This window comes from Bos taurus, chromosome 4, assembly GCF_002263795.3.
Source record: "Bos taurus isolate L1 Dominette 01449 registration number 42190680 breed Hereford chromosome 4, ARS-UCD2.0, whole genome shotgun sequence".
Taxonomy (NCBI): domain Eukaryota; kingdom Metazoa; phylum Chordata; class Mammalia; order Artiodactyla; family Bovidae; genus Bos; species Bos taurus.
The window spans coordinates 39936341-39952095 of record NC_037331.1 but is presented as its reverse complement, the minus strand read 5'-3'; the positions used below and the strand labels follow the sequence as shown (position 1 = coordinate 39952095).

Genomic DNA, 15755 nt, shown 5'->3' with positions numbered 1-15755 from the left:
AAAAAGTAACAAAAATTCCTCTCTCATGCTGTTCCTATTCTAGTGCTATGATGAAGAAATGAGTATCTATTGCATTTTACCTGGTATCCATCAATTTAAAAAAAAAATAAAATTCACTGAAGAGTGATTGTACTGTATCAAAGCTTTATTGGCTGTGGAGGTGTAGTGGTAAATGGGTATCAAAACTTATGTTAACTCATCATTTATTGAGCAATAACAAATAGCAGTCTCTATGCTAAGTGGAGTGGAATTAAATACAGTACAAATGAAGATCATGCTGTTGTGTTAGTTAGTTGTGTCTGACTCTTTGCGACCCCATGGAGTGTAGCCTGCCAAGCTTCTCTGTTCATGGAAGTCTCCAGGCAAGAATACTGGAGTGGTTAGCATTCCTTCTCCAGAGATCTTCCTGACCCAGGGATCGAACCCAGGTCTCCTGCATTGGAGCAGATTCTTTAACATTTGAGCCACCAGAGGAGGCCAAATGAAGATCATATTTACAAATAATAACTCATGAAAGCCTTCATGTATTATAATAGAATGAACACTACATACAACATAAAACACTTTACAAACTTAACTCATTTAATTTTCAAACTGATTTTATGAAGCAGTATCATCATGTTATAGACTACCCAGAAAGAAGCAAACAACTATGATTTAAAACCAGTAATAAAACCTATGAATTTTTAAAAAATTGTTTAGGTTTCTTTTCTTCCACTTGCCTAGGTTCTTCACACAAAATGTTCTTAAAAATACTAAGGGTATTATTGTGAAAGATTTACTCAAAGGAGGTCATATTTATAAAATAATACTAAGCTCAAATATCATATAATTTTACCAACGGATATAGCAAGGGGTCTTAGAAACAATTTAGTCCAAATTTTTTTGTACCTGATTGAGGAAATCGAGGTCCTGACAGTTTCAGAGTTAATTACTGAAGAAGTAAGGATTGAAACCCCTGAAATATTTATTTCCATGTAAACACTGTTCTCATTATACCACAATGTCAATCTAATATTCATACATTTATGTACATAAAAATATTTGTTTAAATACATTTCACAGTATTTTATTAAAAATTTCCTCAAGGACACTGAAATCATAACCAATATTTCCCCACTAAATTATAATTAATTTTTTGTTAATATTTTTCATTCTACCAGAAAAATGAAATTGTTACATTCAGACAAAATACATTTCAGAACAAAAATTACTACCAGGAATAATCAGAGATGTTTCATAATGGAAAAGAGGTAAATTTATCAAGAAGCGTAACGCTCCTAAATAAGTCAGTACTTAATAACAGAAATTAAAAACATGACTATAAAATCACTGCAGATGGTGACTTCAGCCATGAAATTAAAAGATGCTTTCTCCTTGCAAGAAAATCTGTGACAAACCTAGATAGCATATTAAAAAGCAGAGACACTACTTTACTGACAAAGGTCTGTCTAGTCAATGCTACGTTTTTCCTGCTCATATTTGGATATGAAGGTTGGACCATAAAGAAAGCTGAGCTCCGAAGAACTGATGCTTTTGAACTGTGGTGTTGAAGAAGACTCTTGAGAGTCCTTTGGACTTCAAGAAGATCAAACCATTCAATCCTAATAAAATCAGTCCTGAATATTCATTGGAAGGACTGATGCTGAAGCTGAAGCTCCAAGACTTTGGCCACCTGATTTGAAGAACTGACTCATTAGAAAAATCCCTGATGCTGGCAAAGATTGAAGGCAGGAGGAGAAGGGGACAACAGAGGATGAGATGATTGGATGGGATCACCAATTCAATGGACATGAGTTGAGCAAGCTCCAGGAGTTGGTGATGGACAGGAAAGCCTGGCGTACTGCAGTCCATGGAGTCACAAAGAGTTCAACATGACTGAGCAACTGACCTGAATTGAATTTGTTCAGTTCAAGCTAAGAAACATAGGAAGATCCTGAACTCACCATCTCACATGAACACAACCAAATCTTCTACTACAAAAGGAATGATTCCCTCTAAAAAAAAAAAAAATGAGCTGGAAACTAAACAGCTCAAAGGATAAAAGGGGCAGGACAGGTAGAGATGTTTTCTTACAAGAAAATCCATCTCTTGTACAGCAACCCACAATCAGCTCACAAATATGGAACATCTCCTTGAGGAGTGAGTGGTTTGTGCCCCATATCAAGTACCCCAACCCTTGGGACTTGCACAGGAGACATGAGCTCCCATAATGTCTGCCTTTGAAATCAAGGGACTTATTTCCAGGGGCTTATGTTCAGGCTCCAAAAGGCTGTTGGAGCCAAGATTTTGCTATTTAAAGACTTACAGACAACTCACCTTGGGACTCAGCAGAAAAGTAGCAGCCTAAAAAGTTCCTAGTCTATACATGAAGGTAATTCATTTGCCAGTCTTAAAGCATCTGCTGGGGTCGGGGGTGGGGCGAAGGGGCAGTGCGGGGGAGGAGTAGTGGATGCTGGGATTCTCTCTGGGGATTGAGGTGTTGGTGAGTGACATTTTTTGTGTTCTCCCCACTACCTGGCTAGTGCCAGTAGGCACAAACAGTCACAGCAGTCTCCTGTTGCTCTGCAATATCTCTGGCATTCGTGACTTGCCCTGTGCTCTCCTGCTGCTTTACTAAAGCTGGAAGTTGCATTACTGCACTCTTCTGCTTCATCACTACTGTTAAAGTCTGCAGATTCATCATGACCCTGAGCTCTCCTGCTGGATCACTAAAGCCAGCAGGTATGCCCAGTCCACACAGAAGATGCACCCTGATTATCTGGCTTGGTGGCCTGGCGAACTTTTTGGACTAAAACAGAGTCAGTTCTTGGGAGGCTACCACACCCAGGACATTGAACAGACACAGCATAATGAAACACAACCCGACTTTCTGTGGGAAAAAAAAGAGAGAGACACCTATTTTGTTGAGCTTCAGTCTTAGGGGGAGACTTAACATTTGCCACACACTAGAGGCTATGGGAAGTGCTCTCAGGGAATGTAGGCCAGAGAATGCCATGGTTGTACTCTCCTCTGGCCTCACTGCAGCTCACTAGTACCTACCAGAAAATAGTTCATACACTTGTTTGTAGCCCTGAGTTTCAGGGGACACCTTCATATCACCTGGTCTAGAGGACAGCAGGGCTTAAAATTGTTGTCCCACAGAGCTATATATATTTGCATATTTCAAAAGCTGCTATATGAGGAAAGTCTTCCAATCAGCCTGAAACTAGGTTCTTCCTGAAATCTCTTGCTATGAAACTCTCACAGTCATTGTTACATCATCTGTGACCCGTCAAGAATGAATCAGACTGCCTAGACAATCACAAAGCTTCCTTAGATGATCAAAAGGCTTGCAGAATCTGCCTGCGATGTGGGAGAGTGGGGTTTGATCCCTGCTTTGGGAAGATCCTCTGGAGAAGGGAATGGCAACCCACTCCAGTATTCTGGCCTGGAGAGTTTCATGGACAGAGGTTAGAGTCCATTGGGTCACAGAGTCAGACACGACTGAGCTAAACACTTTCACACTTTCAGACAATCACAAAGGTTTGAAAGACAAGCAAATGTTAGTTCAACGTTGAACAATTAAGGTTCATCTACAAAAGACCATTCCTTCAATACTGAGGGAGGTAGCTATTTCATATAATACACAGAAACAAAGAGTCAAGCAAAATGAGGAAACAAGAATATGCTCCAAACAAAGAACAAAATAAAACCTCAGAAAAAAAATCTGAATTACATGGAGACAAGAAATTTATCTGATGAAAGCACAAGTCATAAAGATGCTCACTGAATTTAGAAGAAGACTGATGAAGACAATGAGAACCTGAACAATACAGAAAAGATAAGAAAGTACAAAAGAGAAGTCTCAGAATTAAAGAATATAAAAACTGAACTGAAAAATACAGTAGAAGGGTTCAACAGCAGACAAGATGAAACAGAAGAAAGAATCAGTAACCTGGTGACAGGGCAGTGGAATTCACCCAAACAGGGAAACAAAACAAAAAAAAAAGAAAAAAAAAAAAAAAAGAAAAGAATTCTAAAAAGTTAAGATAGCTTACAGTACCTGTATGACAACATGAAAAGGAGTAACATTTGCTTAACCAGGGTCCCACAAGTACAAGAAGGAGAGAAAAGGCAGGAAATTTATTCAAAGAAATAATGGTTGAAAACTTCCCTAATTTTGGAAACAGACATCCAGATCCAAGAATCCCTGCAAGTTTCAAATAAAAAGAACCCAAGATATCCACACAATGACACACTGTAATTATAAGGTCAAATTTAAAGATCACAAAAGAATCTTAAAAACAGCAAGAAAGGAAAAAAAAAGGAAAAAAAAGAGCAACTTGTTACATATAATGGGATCCCTAAAGGACTTATCAGCAGAATTTTCAGCAAAAACTTTCAAGGACAAAAAAGAGTAGCATGGTATATTCAAGGTGCTGAAAGGAAAAAAAAAAACTCCCAACCAAAAATACTATACCCCACAAGGTTATCATCCTGAACCAAAGGAAAGATAAAAGTTTTCCAGTCATGAAAAAAACAAAATTCACAACCAATAAACTGGCCTTATAAGAAAAGTTAATGGGACTTCATTAAGCTGAAAAGAAAGGGAACCAACAGGTAACAAGAAAACATATGAAAATAAAAATCTCACTGGTACATAAAAGATAAGAAAAAAATCTGAGCATAACTGTAAAGAAAGTCATCAAAACACAAAGGAAGATACTCTGTAATGGCCTATATGGGAAAAGAATCTAAGGGGAAAAAAAGGAGTAGATATATGTATACATATCCCTGATTTAATGCACTATACAACAGAAACTAACACAATACTGTAAATCAACTGTCATGTGTGTGCTGAATGGCTCAGTCATTTCAACTCTTTGTTTCCCCATGGACTGTAGCCTGCCAGGCTCCTCTGTCCATGTGATTCTTCAGGCAAGAATACTGGAGTGGGTTGCCATTCCCTCCTCCAGGGAATATTTCTGACCCAGGTATCAAACCTGCATATCCTGTGTCTCCTGCATTGACAGATGGGTTTTCCAACACTGAGTCACCTGGGAAGCCCTGTAAATCAGCTATATTCCAATAAAAATTGGAAAAAAGAGCTATCAAGCAATAAAAAAAGAAAGAAAAAACAACAACAACAAATGCACAAGGGAAGAAAATGAGAGAAGAAAAGAGAGAATAGCAAGAAAACAATTAACAGAAAAATCATACATACTTACTTAATATTACTTTAAACATAAATGGAATAAATTCTACAATCAAAACACACAGAATGGCTGAATGGATTAAAAACAAGACCCAACTACATGTTTCTTACAAGAGGTTGACTTCAGATGCAAGGCATACATACACTAAATATTAAGGGATGAAAAAAAAGATGTTCTATGCAAACAGAAACCAAAAGAAAGTTGGAGTAGATATATTTACATCAGACAAATAGACTTTAAACCAAGAATGTAAAAAATAAAACAAAGATAGTCATTATATGATAAAGTTGTTAAACCAACAAGAAGATATAATATTTGTAATATTTATTCATCCAAAATAGGAGTACTTAAATATATAAAGCAAATATTAACAGTCCTAAAGGGAGAAAATGACAGCAATATAATAGGAGAGAATTTTAATATATCCCTTAAATCAATGAATAGATCATCCCAACAGAAAATCAACAGAAATCAGTCTTGAACAAAACATTAAACCACAAAGACTTAACAGATGCATATAGAACATTCGATCTAAAAGCATCATAATCATTCTTCTCAAGGGCACATGGAATATTTTTTCAGAATAGATCATATTTTAGGTCATATGCATTTAAGAAGACTGAAATCAAATCAAGTACCTTTCTGATCACAATGGTATAAGATTGGAAATCAATTACAAGGAAAATCGGAAAACAAAACCAAAACTCTGCAAATAGGTGGAGATTAAACATGTTACTGAACAACTTGAACACAACTTAGCAGTTAAACAACAACAACTAAACAACCAATTGGTCAATGAAGAAATCAAAAGAAAAATTAAGAAAATATCTTGGGACACATGAAAATGGAAATACAACAAATGGAAATACAAAATCTATCATGCTATGCTATGCTATACTAAGTCTCTTCAGTCGTGTCCGACTCTTTGTAACCCCATGGACTGTAGCCCACCAGGCTCCTCTGTCCAAGGGATTCTCCAGACAAGAATACTGGAGTATTCTTGTTGCCATGAAAATCTATCATAAAGGACACCAAACACACACATAAATTATAGGCCAATATCCCAGATGAACATAGGTGCAAAAATCCTCAACAAAATACCAGCAGACAGAATTCAACAATTCATTAACAGAAGCATACGCCATAATCAATTGGGAGTTATTCTAGGGATGTAAGAATGGTTCAATACCTGCAAAACAATCATCATGATATACCACAGTATCAAAATGAAGGGGAAGAACCAGAAAAACTGATTGTCTCAAATAGATGCACAAAAAGTATTTGACAAAATTCAACATTCATTTACAAGAAATATTAAATGTGGGAATAGAGGGAACATCCTTCAATATGCTTGCTCCTTGGAAGAAAAGCTATGACAAACCTAGATAGCATATTAAAAAGCAGAGACGTTACTTTGTAAACAAAGGTCCGTAGAGTCAAAGCTATTGTTTTTCCAGTAGTCATGTGTGGATGTGAGAGTTGGACCATAAAGAAAGCTGCGTGCCAAAGAATTGATGGTTTCGAACTGTGGTGTTGGAGAAGGCTCTTGAGAGTCCTGATGCTAGACATGAAACTCTACTACTTTGGCCACCTGATGTGAAGAGCTGACTCATTGGAAAAGACCCTGATGCTGGGAACAACTGAAGGCAGGAAGAGAAGGGGACAACAGAGGACAGGATGGTTGGACGGCATCATTGACTCAATGGACATGAGTTTGAGCAAGCTCTGGGACATAGTGAAGGACAGGGAACCTTGCGAGCTGCAGTCCATGGGGTTGCAAAGAGTCAGACGTGACTGACTGGTTGAACATTAACAACTTCAACATAATATTAGCAATCAAAACAAGTTCTGTCTATTTATATACATAGCCTTGCTTTTCCTTATGAACCTTATTGGTCCTAAAGATTTTCTGGAAAGAATATGACAATAATGTTATGAAATATGAATCCATAAACTACTGGTTTTTTCAAGAAAAATTCAATTCAAACAGAAATAATTTGCATGAACTTTTTATTCATTTGAAAAGCTATTTGGCATAAAATTTTATGAAACACAGTATCTAATAGGAATAACAGTTCTTTTAACATTCAAGATTTATCCAGCACACATAATTACTTAATAACACCTGAAGTATATTCTCCCCTAGGAGTGATAACCATCTAGGTGACCTTGTGCTAGATAACAGGGAAGGCAAATTTGTAGGTCACTGTTTCCCAAATGCTATCACTCCATCACTCCACCACCACAAGAAGGGATAGAATGTGTATGGGAGAAGAGATCTCTTATTTCACACACCTTTAAACTGCCTGTGATTCTTAACTGGACAGTAAGACAAAACTGAAAGGATTCTTCTAATAGGTCACTCAGAAATTTTAAAATATTAATAAATGAAAGAAAGTATATATGTCAACCCTGTACAAAAATTCTATATCTTTAGTAACCTATTCAGTGTGATACTCAGACAAATCATAATAAGATCACTGAGACACTTTAAGTAATAAGAAATTTGGAACAGGATTTCAAACAGGTATAGTCAAATCAGTTAAGAAAATTACTATGACCTAATGATTAAAATTTATACATTTTAAACAACTGGTTTTGCTCAAGATACTTTTCCTATTACATAGTTAATTTTTGGAGGGTTTTTTTTGTTATTAATTTAGAAATTGCAGGATTTCATTATCCTTGTTGATATATCTTTTTAAAACAGTATCCAAATTAAGTGAATTCTATCTAGTTATTTCCAAGTAAGACTCTTGGGAAGAATAAAATAGGAATTATAAGATTTTCAGATAGTTAGCTTATCTAATCATGCTATATTCTGCATATATTATAAATTAAGCATTATTCTGTAAGATTTTTTTTTAATTTCAGAGCACTTAAAATTTTAGATATGCATTATTTTAAAAAGTTCATCATAATTTCCAGTCATGTTGTAAACAGTAGTCATTATCCTATAAGATACTGAAGTCTGGTTTTAAAAGACTGTATTACTTAATTTCCTCTTTAAAAGATAAAATGCAACTGTCTTTTCAAAAACAGACTTGATGAACTATCTCTAGTGACACACTTGTTTTTAACAGTTACATGTTCAAGCTTAAATTTCAGTTTAAAATTTTTTAATTGGTTTCAGTGTAACAGAAAGCAGGTTTAGATACCTAATCTATGTGATCACTTCATCTTCCTATGCATGCATGCATGCTAAGTCGCTTCAGTTGTGTCCGACTCTGTGCGGCCCAGTGGACAGCAGCCCACCAGGCTCTTCTGTCCACGGAATTCTCTAGGCAAGAATACTGGAGTGGGTTGCCATGTCATCTTCCTACACACTGACAGAAATACAGAAAACAGGGAGGGAATTGCACTGCTCCTTAATGCCTTTATTTTTTTACTTGATTGGATAATTCATAGCTCTAGGGCTTCCCTGGTGGCTCAGTGGTAAAGAATCCACCTGCAATGCAGGAGATGCAGGTTCGATCCCTGGGTCTGGAAGATTCCCTGAATAAGGAAATGGCAACCCACTTCAGCATTCTTGCCTGGGAAATCTCACAGACAGAGGAGCCTGTGGGCTATAGTCCATGGGGTTGCAAAAAGTCAGAAACAACTTAGTGAGTAAACAACAATTCACAGTTTTCATCCTGGAAGAAGAGGTGAAAGCAGCCAGCAAGACACTTCAAAAGGTCTTTTTTCTTCCCAACTAAACTTGATAGCCATGGGTTCTTGAGGGGAATGGCTAATTCAGAAGCTAAGGAAACAATTAGAAGCTCATACACTCTAAGTTCCATATAAGGCTCCTTCAGTGCTTGTGATGACCCTGGGGAAAGTACTGGTGATTTAAGAAACAAGAAAATAGATGGACATTTGACTCATAAGTGTCAGTCATACTGCTGTTTGAAATTCAAGATAACAGAGTTTCAAAGGCACACAGGTATATAAGGCCTGAGAGTATACCATTTCTCAAATGAATGAAAATATGCCCAGTGACACTAACGTTTATGCAGAGATAAAGTTGAAAGGAGCAATAAAAGTATAAATGACTCTGACTGGCAAGATGATCTTCCTGATCCATCTCTTATTCCATCTGTCCAATTATTTTGGGTTACGTGACAACCAAAATCATCCATCTCCAAGTCTTCTGAATTATATACATTAAAGCTTATGCACACATTTGGCAAACCATTCCCTTGGAGGACCTTAATAAGCCTTTCATGTTCGTGAATATTTGAAATCACACTCATTTTCCTAAGATTTGGAAGAGAGAATTTGCAAACAACAGCAAGCAAAAGCATATTATTTTAGGTCCTTTTCAATTAATTAGGAGAGTTTGCCAACCTCAGGATCTCCTCATGGAAATAGAAGAACACCATTAGAACAATATATGGAGAGACCCAGTCTTGAATTTAAGGCTCAAAATGTATTAGAAAAAATTTCAATAACTAAACCTGCACAGCTCTTTCTATTGATGAGAAGTACCATAGAAGGGGTGTTCCTCATCAAAGTTAAATGACTACTAAGCTTAAAGATCTTAGGCTTTGGATTCTTCACCATCTCCTCATGCATGTACATGTAAATACAGAAGAAACTTCAAAAAGGGCAGAATCCATTTCAAACGTTTTCATAAACAAATGAAATAGAGGATTTTGTCTATTGATCAATAATTTAAAACAGCCACATCATCCAAAAAGCAATCCAGTAGACATTTTTTAATGCTAATCAATACTCAATTATTATTTTACTCTCTTTACTAATTTTTTATCTGCATTAAGAAAAAAAAAAGACTTCAACATTTTTCTCAGATTGTTTATCAACTTTCTTACCGTCAAATGTTAAGTAAACTCTTGCTTGGGGCTGAGGCGATCCTTTCACATAGGTAGAACAAACAAATACTCCAACCAAGATGCAAACTGCCTGGAATGCCATTTCTTCAGATCTGCAAGTTAATATCCAAGGGAAAATACCTTTACAATAAAGATCATAAGTTTGTTATATTTTACTTCACATTTTAGGAGCACACACCCACCAAACACGCAAAACCTGCGATCTAGACAGCACCTTATTCACATATCTGAACTTTTAGAGTCATGCAAACAGTAGGAGGTGCTGTGACTTTCTGTCTTACATGTGAAAATTTGGATTTGATTTCATTTGTGTCTGGAAGTCTTTGTTAAAAGTGAAATTATTTCATCATCCAGCAAAATAATGTGACTATTAAACAAAGCAGCCAGGAAAATGTTGTCAATTTCCAAAGGAAAAACCAATATTTAAACTTGTTATTCTCTTTAAACAACAACAACAAAAAACACATTACACTGAAAAGACTTGAGAATGGTGCCAATAGGTATTAACAGATGGAAACTTCTCTTTCTACCATAAAATAGTAGCAGTAGAAAAATCTCACATAAAATTTCACTTCCACACACTCATTAGCTCTTTGGAGTAACCATCTCTGAAATGATATTTCTACACAAAACTCTACCAGGGCTCAATTCCTGATCACTTATATCACTGGAATTAGTTATCTGCCAGTTTATACAGATGACCATACAGCTGTTAAATGATGTAGATGAAGTAATCATGAATTTGTGCCAAATACAAACCAATGACTTAGTGGTGAGCAATCCAGTGAACCATGTATCCCTCAATGTTTTTTAAAATAAATCAACTAGAAAGTGGGCTGTCAAAATTCCAAACGATAAATCAGAGAGACAGGTACTACTGTTTAAAACCATATCTATATAATTGATACATGCTATTAACTAATGTCTGAACACCAGAGATCACATAATGTGTAATACCAAATCTATAGGAACTCCAGTAGCCACAATATGCAAAATAAACTCAGGACCATTAAAAAAAATCATTTTGAGTCTAACACAATTATACAATGAGATGACACAACAGAGTTTAATCTAGAAATTTATTTTTACAGGTTACAACAATACTGATCTTCAATAGTATGTGGTTATAAAGAAATGCCACTAAAATTTGACAATACAGTACAGAAGCAATAGAGAAACTTCAGTAATACAGAAGCAAAGGAACAATTAAACTGAACATGCCACTGTAAACAAAATGTAAACAAAACTTATATTGATTTCTTAGATGGTACAAATAAGAGGTAGGAAAAAAAAAGATTCTATGCTTCTTTTACCACACAGATGGAGGAAACCCTAGAGATGTTTCTGTTCGTAATTTTCAAAAGAAACACTTTCTTTCTGCTTCCACAACCTCTTCACCTTGTCATCCCTAAATTAACTTGAAAGAAAACCGATTTTATAGGGTGACTTTCCCTTAGTAATTTGCTCCCTGGTTTTGTTGACTTTATAGTTAAATTCCACCACCACCACCCCCCCTCAAATATATAAATATGCCTAACCTTTGCCTCTGTATTAAGCAGGATAATAATTACACATTTTTACATACTGCTATTATCAATATCTTATCTGATATGTCCCCATGAAAGCAACATATGCCACAAATTGCAAAAAATAACATTGGAGATGAAATGACAGGTCAAGTGTAGTGAGTATAAAGAGCAACGTGATTTCAAGCCATCCAGAGATGAGAAGTGAGGGAAAGTCAAGTATCTTACTTATACATGCCCCCGCCCCTCATATTTTATGACTTCTTCCCTTTAACTCAAACACTTAAGACACGATGCTTACTGTTTTCACTTGTGATTGAACACTAATAACATGTAATAAAAGTCCTCTTATAAAATTCTCTCCAGTAATTTTGCCTTAGAAGGCAGGGATACTCAACTTTAAACTCTCCGCAGGTGTCATAACCTAAAAAAGCAATTCCAGCCAGGCTCTCTGCAAGGGAAACACTTCCATGACAAACTACATGAGCTCTTAAGAAAATATCCATATTTGAGAACACGGATGTGTGAAAAGTCTATACACAGATCCAAAGTTGTATTTTGCTAAATTTGTAATGCTGAAAACAACGAATCCAGCTTACCGAGGTGGAAAGAGATCAGCGCGGAAAAGTCGTCAATGTGCTACAGGTTTGGATCCTCGTTTCTAGCCCTTTCCCCCAAAGACCGTAATTTCTAGGGCGTCCCAGCGATGAAATTCTTTCTTTCCTGCCTTCTGAGTTCCTTTGTAAAGGAATCCTCAGCGTTGCAGCGGCGCGGCACCCGGAGTCCTGCTTCGCGTCGCTCAATCAAGCACTCGGGAGTGAATGGAAAGTGGCCGGCGCAAGGGGCGAGCGCTCGGGTGTCCGATTACAGCTACGCGGCGCACGGCTCCGGCTGCCCCGGCGCGCCGCCCAGCCAGCTCACATCACCCGCCCAACACACTCCGCCGCATCTCCACCGGCCGCGAGGCCCCACCCAGAGCGCGCCCGCGAGAGGGTGGCAGGGAGCCGCCAGGGCGGGGCCGACCCCAGGACAGGCTGCCCTCGAGATACAGGAATGTGCTGCAGCAGGCTAGGGGGCCAACTAAACAACTCTGCTCTTTTCTCACTCCGCGGTGGAGTGAGCAACTTACAGGGTGTGTTCCAAGGTTTTTGTTTGTTACCGGCTGCTCTGGGAAGGCATTCAGGATTAAGCTTGGCCTTAACTATCAAAGTGCAAAGCAGTTTTTGCTAGAAAAGGATCACAGCATCCTTTTAAGGCAAATAGATGGGTTTTTAAAAGGCATGAGTCTCGTCCTTTCCCTGTGGAACGTTTTCTAAAACCGGTCTACATAAAACAGTCTCATCGCAGAAGTTTATCCTTTTAATAGGTATTGTTTCCTACTGTGCTTCCTTAATGTCCCCAAAGCAGTAACTTTGTCGACCTCTCCACAGTCACTCATATACAATACCCTACTTTCCGGGATACTCCCAAAACATAGTTATAAGAAATTATTTCACAGTTGTGTAGAGGAAGCCTGTTTTGAATTATGCCAACAGAGGTTATGAATCTAGACATCAAGGGTATATATTTCCAGCACTACCTTCAGGTAACCTTGTTAAATTCTGGAACTAACGTTGATGTTTAAGTGAGAATTATTTCTCTGGATCACAATTAATTAGATATTTGTACTTGGGGAGAAATGAGCTTCCACCTCCATAAAATGAGCAGGTACTTGCTTAAAAATCACTGTGAGCTACAGCCCAGTAGATGTCACTATACAGAGAGAACATGGAGTGTAATTTCTCCACCCGTGTTTCTCATAATTTTCTTTATGAAGTAAGTTAGATCACTAAATTCTTATAAACTATCATAGAAAATACTTCTGAGAGTGCAAAATCTTTGATGGAGTGGGACAGCTGAGCTAAATCTCACTAGGAGGAAGAGAAGAAGCGATTAAGAAACATCTTTCATGTATCTAAGCACCACTTCTTATGTAGACATGTTATGGCGCTAACTTTTTCTGTGCAGTGAGATACGAAGGGATTATGCCAAATAAGAATGCAAACTTGTATTCAAAAATTATATTCCATGGCCAATATTATCTTCAGACACAAACTATGTTTATGAAAGAAATTTCAAATTAAGTAGATCTGTTCTTTTAAAAAAATCTAATACAATTAAATTATTTTTGCGATAATTAGTGAAATAAAAATGTGAGCAGCTCCTTGACATGTCTGTAATAATGAATTTAACTGACAAAACATCTGACAGTATTAGAAACCAGATGTAAACATGAGTAAACACTATGCGTGGTTTTCTCTGAAATACTTCTGAAACTGATTAAGATCCGAGTTATAGTGATCACTATTACTTTCCTACTGATGCATTTGTATATATCCTTCAGCATTTGTAAATTAGGGAGGGAAAGAATAAATCATTAGCAAGAAGAATGCAGTGAGCATTAACAAACTGTATAATCCTTAATTTCAAAATGTGGAGTCATTAGACACTTGCTGCTGCAGTTGCTTAGTCGCTTTAGTCGTGTCGGACTATGTGTGACGCTATGGACTACAGCTCACCAGGCTCCTCTGTCCTCGGGATTCTCCAGACAAGAATACTGCAGTGGGTTGCCACGCCCTCCTCCAGGGATCAAACCCAGATCTCCTATATTACAGGCAGATTCTTTACCGCTGAGCCACCAGAGAAGCCCCATTAGACACTGATTAATCTGTAAACCCAGGGACGGGGGAGCCTGGTGGGCTGCCGTCTATGGGGTTGCACAGAGTCAGACACGACTGAAGCGACTTAGCAGTAGCAATCTGTAAACCTATGCAAAGTAGAATATATTTACACAGGGAACCAAGATAAAGAAATGCAAGGTGAAATGCATGCCAAATTTACTACCAAACTCACTTTACTAAAGCTGCAAGAATCATCTCAATTTTTCAAAAGGCTTTAGAGGGTATGACAAATAGCTTATATTTAACCAGTCTATGAAACTTGTTCTATGATTCTCTCTTTCTTTGCTGAATAAACTTCTTTCAGTGTATTTAACTGAACAGTATTTGCCCAGTACTGAGACATTAATAGTATTTGCGCAGGACTCAGACATTTACCATTGACCACACCTCAAAATGAGTCATGAAAATATTGATAGGCATTAGTCAAGTCAGATTCAAGCACAAGGACACAATTACTTCTCATGTTTGACTGAAACTTGGGCCATATAGTGAAATTTTAAGAGGGTCAATAGGTGACCATAATAAGATTTATCTCTGCCCCTCTTTTCCCAAACTACTTAGAAGCCTAAAAAACCTTGACAGGACTTATATAAGAAACACTGCTGGCCAGTGCCACTTTTCTTGGATGCAGTTTTTGACCCTGTCCTCATAGGTGGGAAATAACTTGAGCTAATTGAGGGCCTTCCCTCATGTCTCAGATGGTAAAGTATCTGCCTGCAATGCAGGAGACCCTAGTTTTGTCCTTGGGAGGGGAAGACCCCGGAAGAAAGGAATGGCTACTGACTCTAGTATTCTTGCCTGGAGAATTCCATGGAGAGAGGGACCTGGTAGGCTACAGTTCATGGGATCACAAAGAGTCGGACGTGACTCAGTGACAAATGCTTTAACACAGTCAATTAAGCTAGTTTCGGAAAGGTGAACACTACAAGGATTTACAGGAGTAATGACATAATTAAATTCCTAGGCTACTAATTACAAAGTTTACCCTCATCAAAATGTTTTTGGGAAAAAAAATCCAAGTTAAAATACTAAAATTTCTCTCATTGAGATGTTAAAGGAATGATGTTATAGACACCTGTACACTGAAGTTTTCCTAATAAAGTATAGTGACCTTTGTTTATTTTTTATATTTTAAATTCTTGGACTGATTTTGAGTAATGTACCCATATTTTCTTTATTAGCTGTATAGCTATGAAATCCATTATTTTAAATTTAAAGAAAGATTATTTTCAGGTTTTCCCCACCATACAGATGAACTATATGAATAAACTTTACTTCAGGAATCTCAATCCTTAAGAGATTGAAAGTTCTCCTCTTATTAATTATATTTAATATTTGTCACAGGAGAAGATGGATCCTGTATATTCTAGTAATTTTGCATAGTATATGAACAGCATTCCTGAATGAAATTACTATTTTACACATGAGAACAGAGAAGGTTAGCCCAAAGTCTCATGGATAGTAAACACTGGACTA

The 15755-nt window shown here is 37.2% G+C and overlaps 1 protein-coding gene across 3 annotated transcripts in view; it reads right to left on the bottom strand.

Moving 5' to 3' along the window:
* Nucleotides 1–12378, bottom strand: part of SEMA3C (semaphorin 3C) — a 207955-nt gene extending 195577 nt beyond the window's left edge. Inside the window, exons 1-2 of one of the 3 annotated variants that reach the window (XM_024990627.2) lie at nucleotides 12159–12378; nucleotides 10013–10153 (exon numbers count right to left, since the gene is read on the bottom strand). In XM_024990627.2, coding sequence (XP_024846395.1) covers nucleotides 10013–10115 — 103 coding nt within the window. In that variant the 5' untranslated portion in view covers nucleotides 10116–10153; nucleotides 12159–12378. Of the gene's footprint in view, nucleotides 1–10012; nucleotides 10154–10593; nucleotides 10618–12158 lie in introns of those variants that run through there. The other 2 variants (NM_001101082.1, XM_059885534.1) reach the window with 2 other exon arrangements.
* Nucleotides 12379–15755: the final 3377 nt, after the last annotated feature.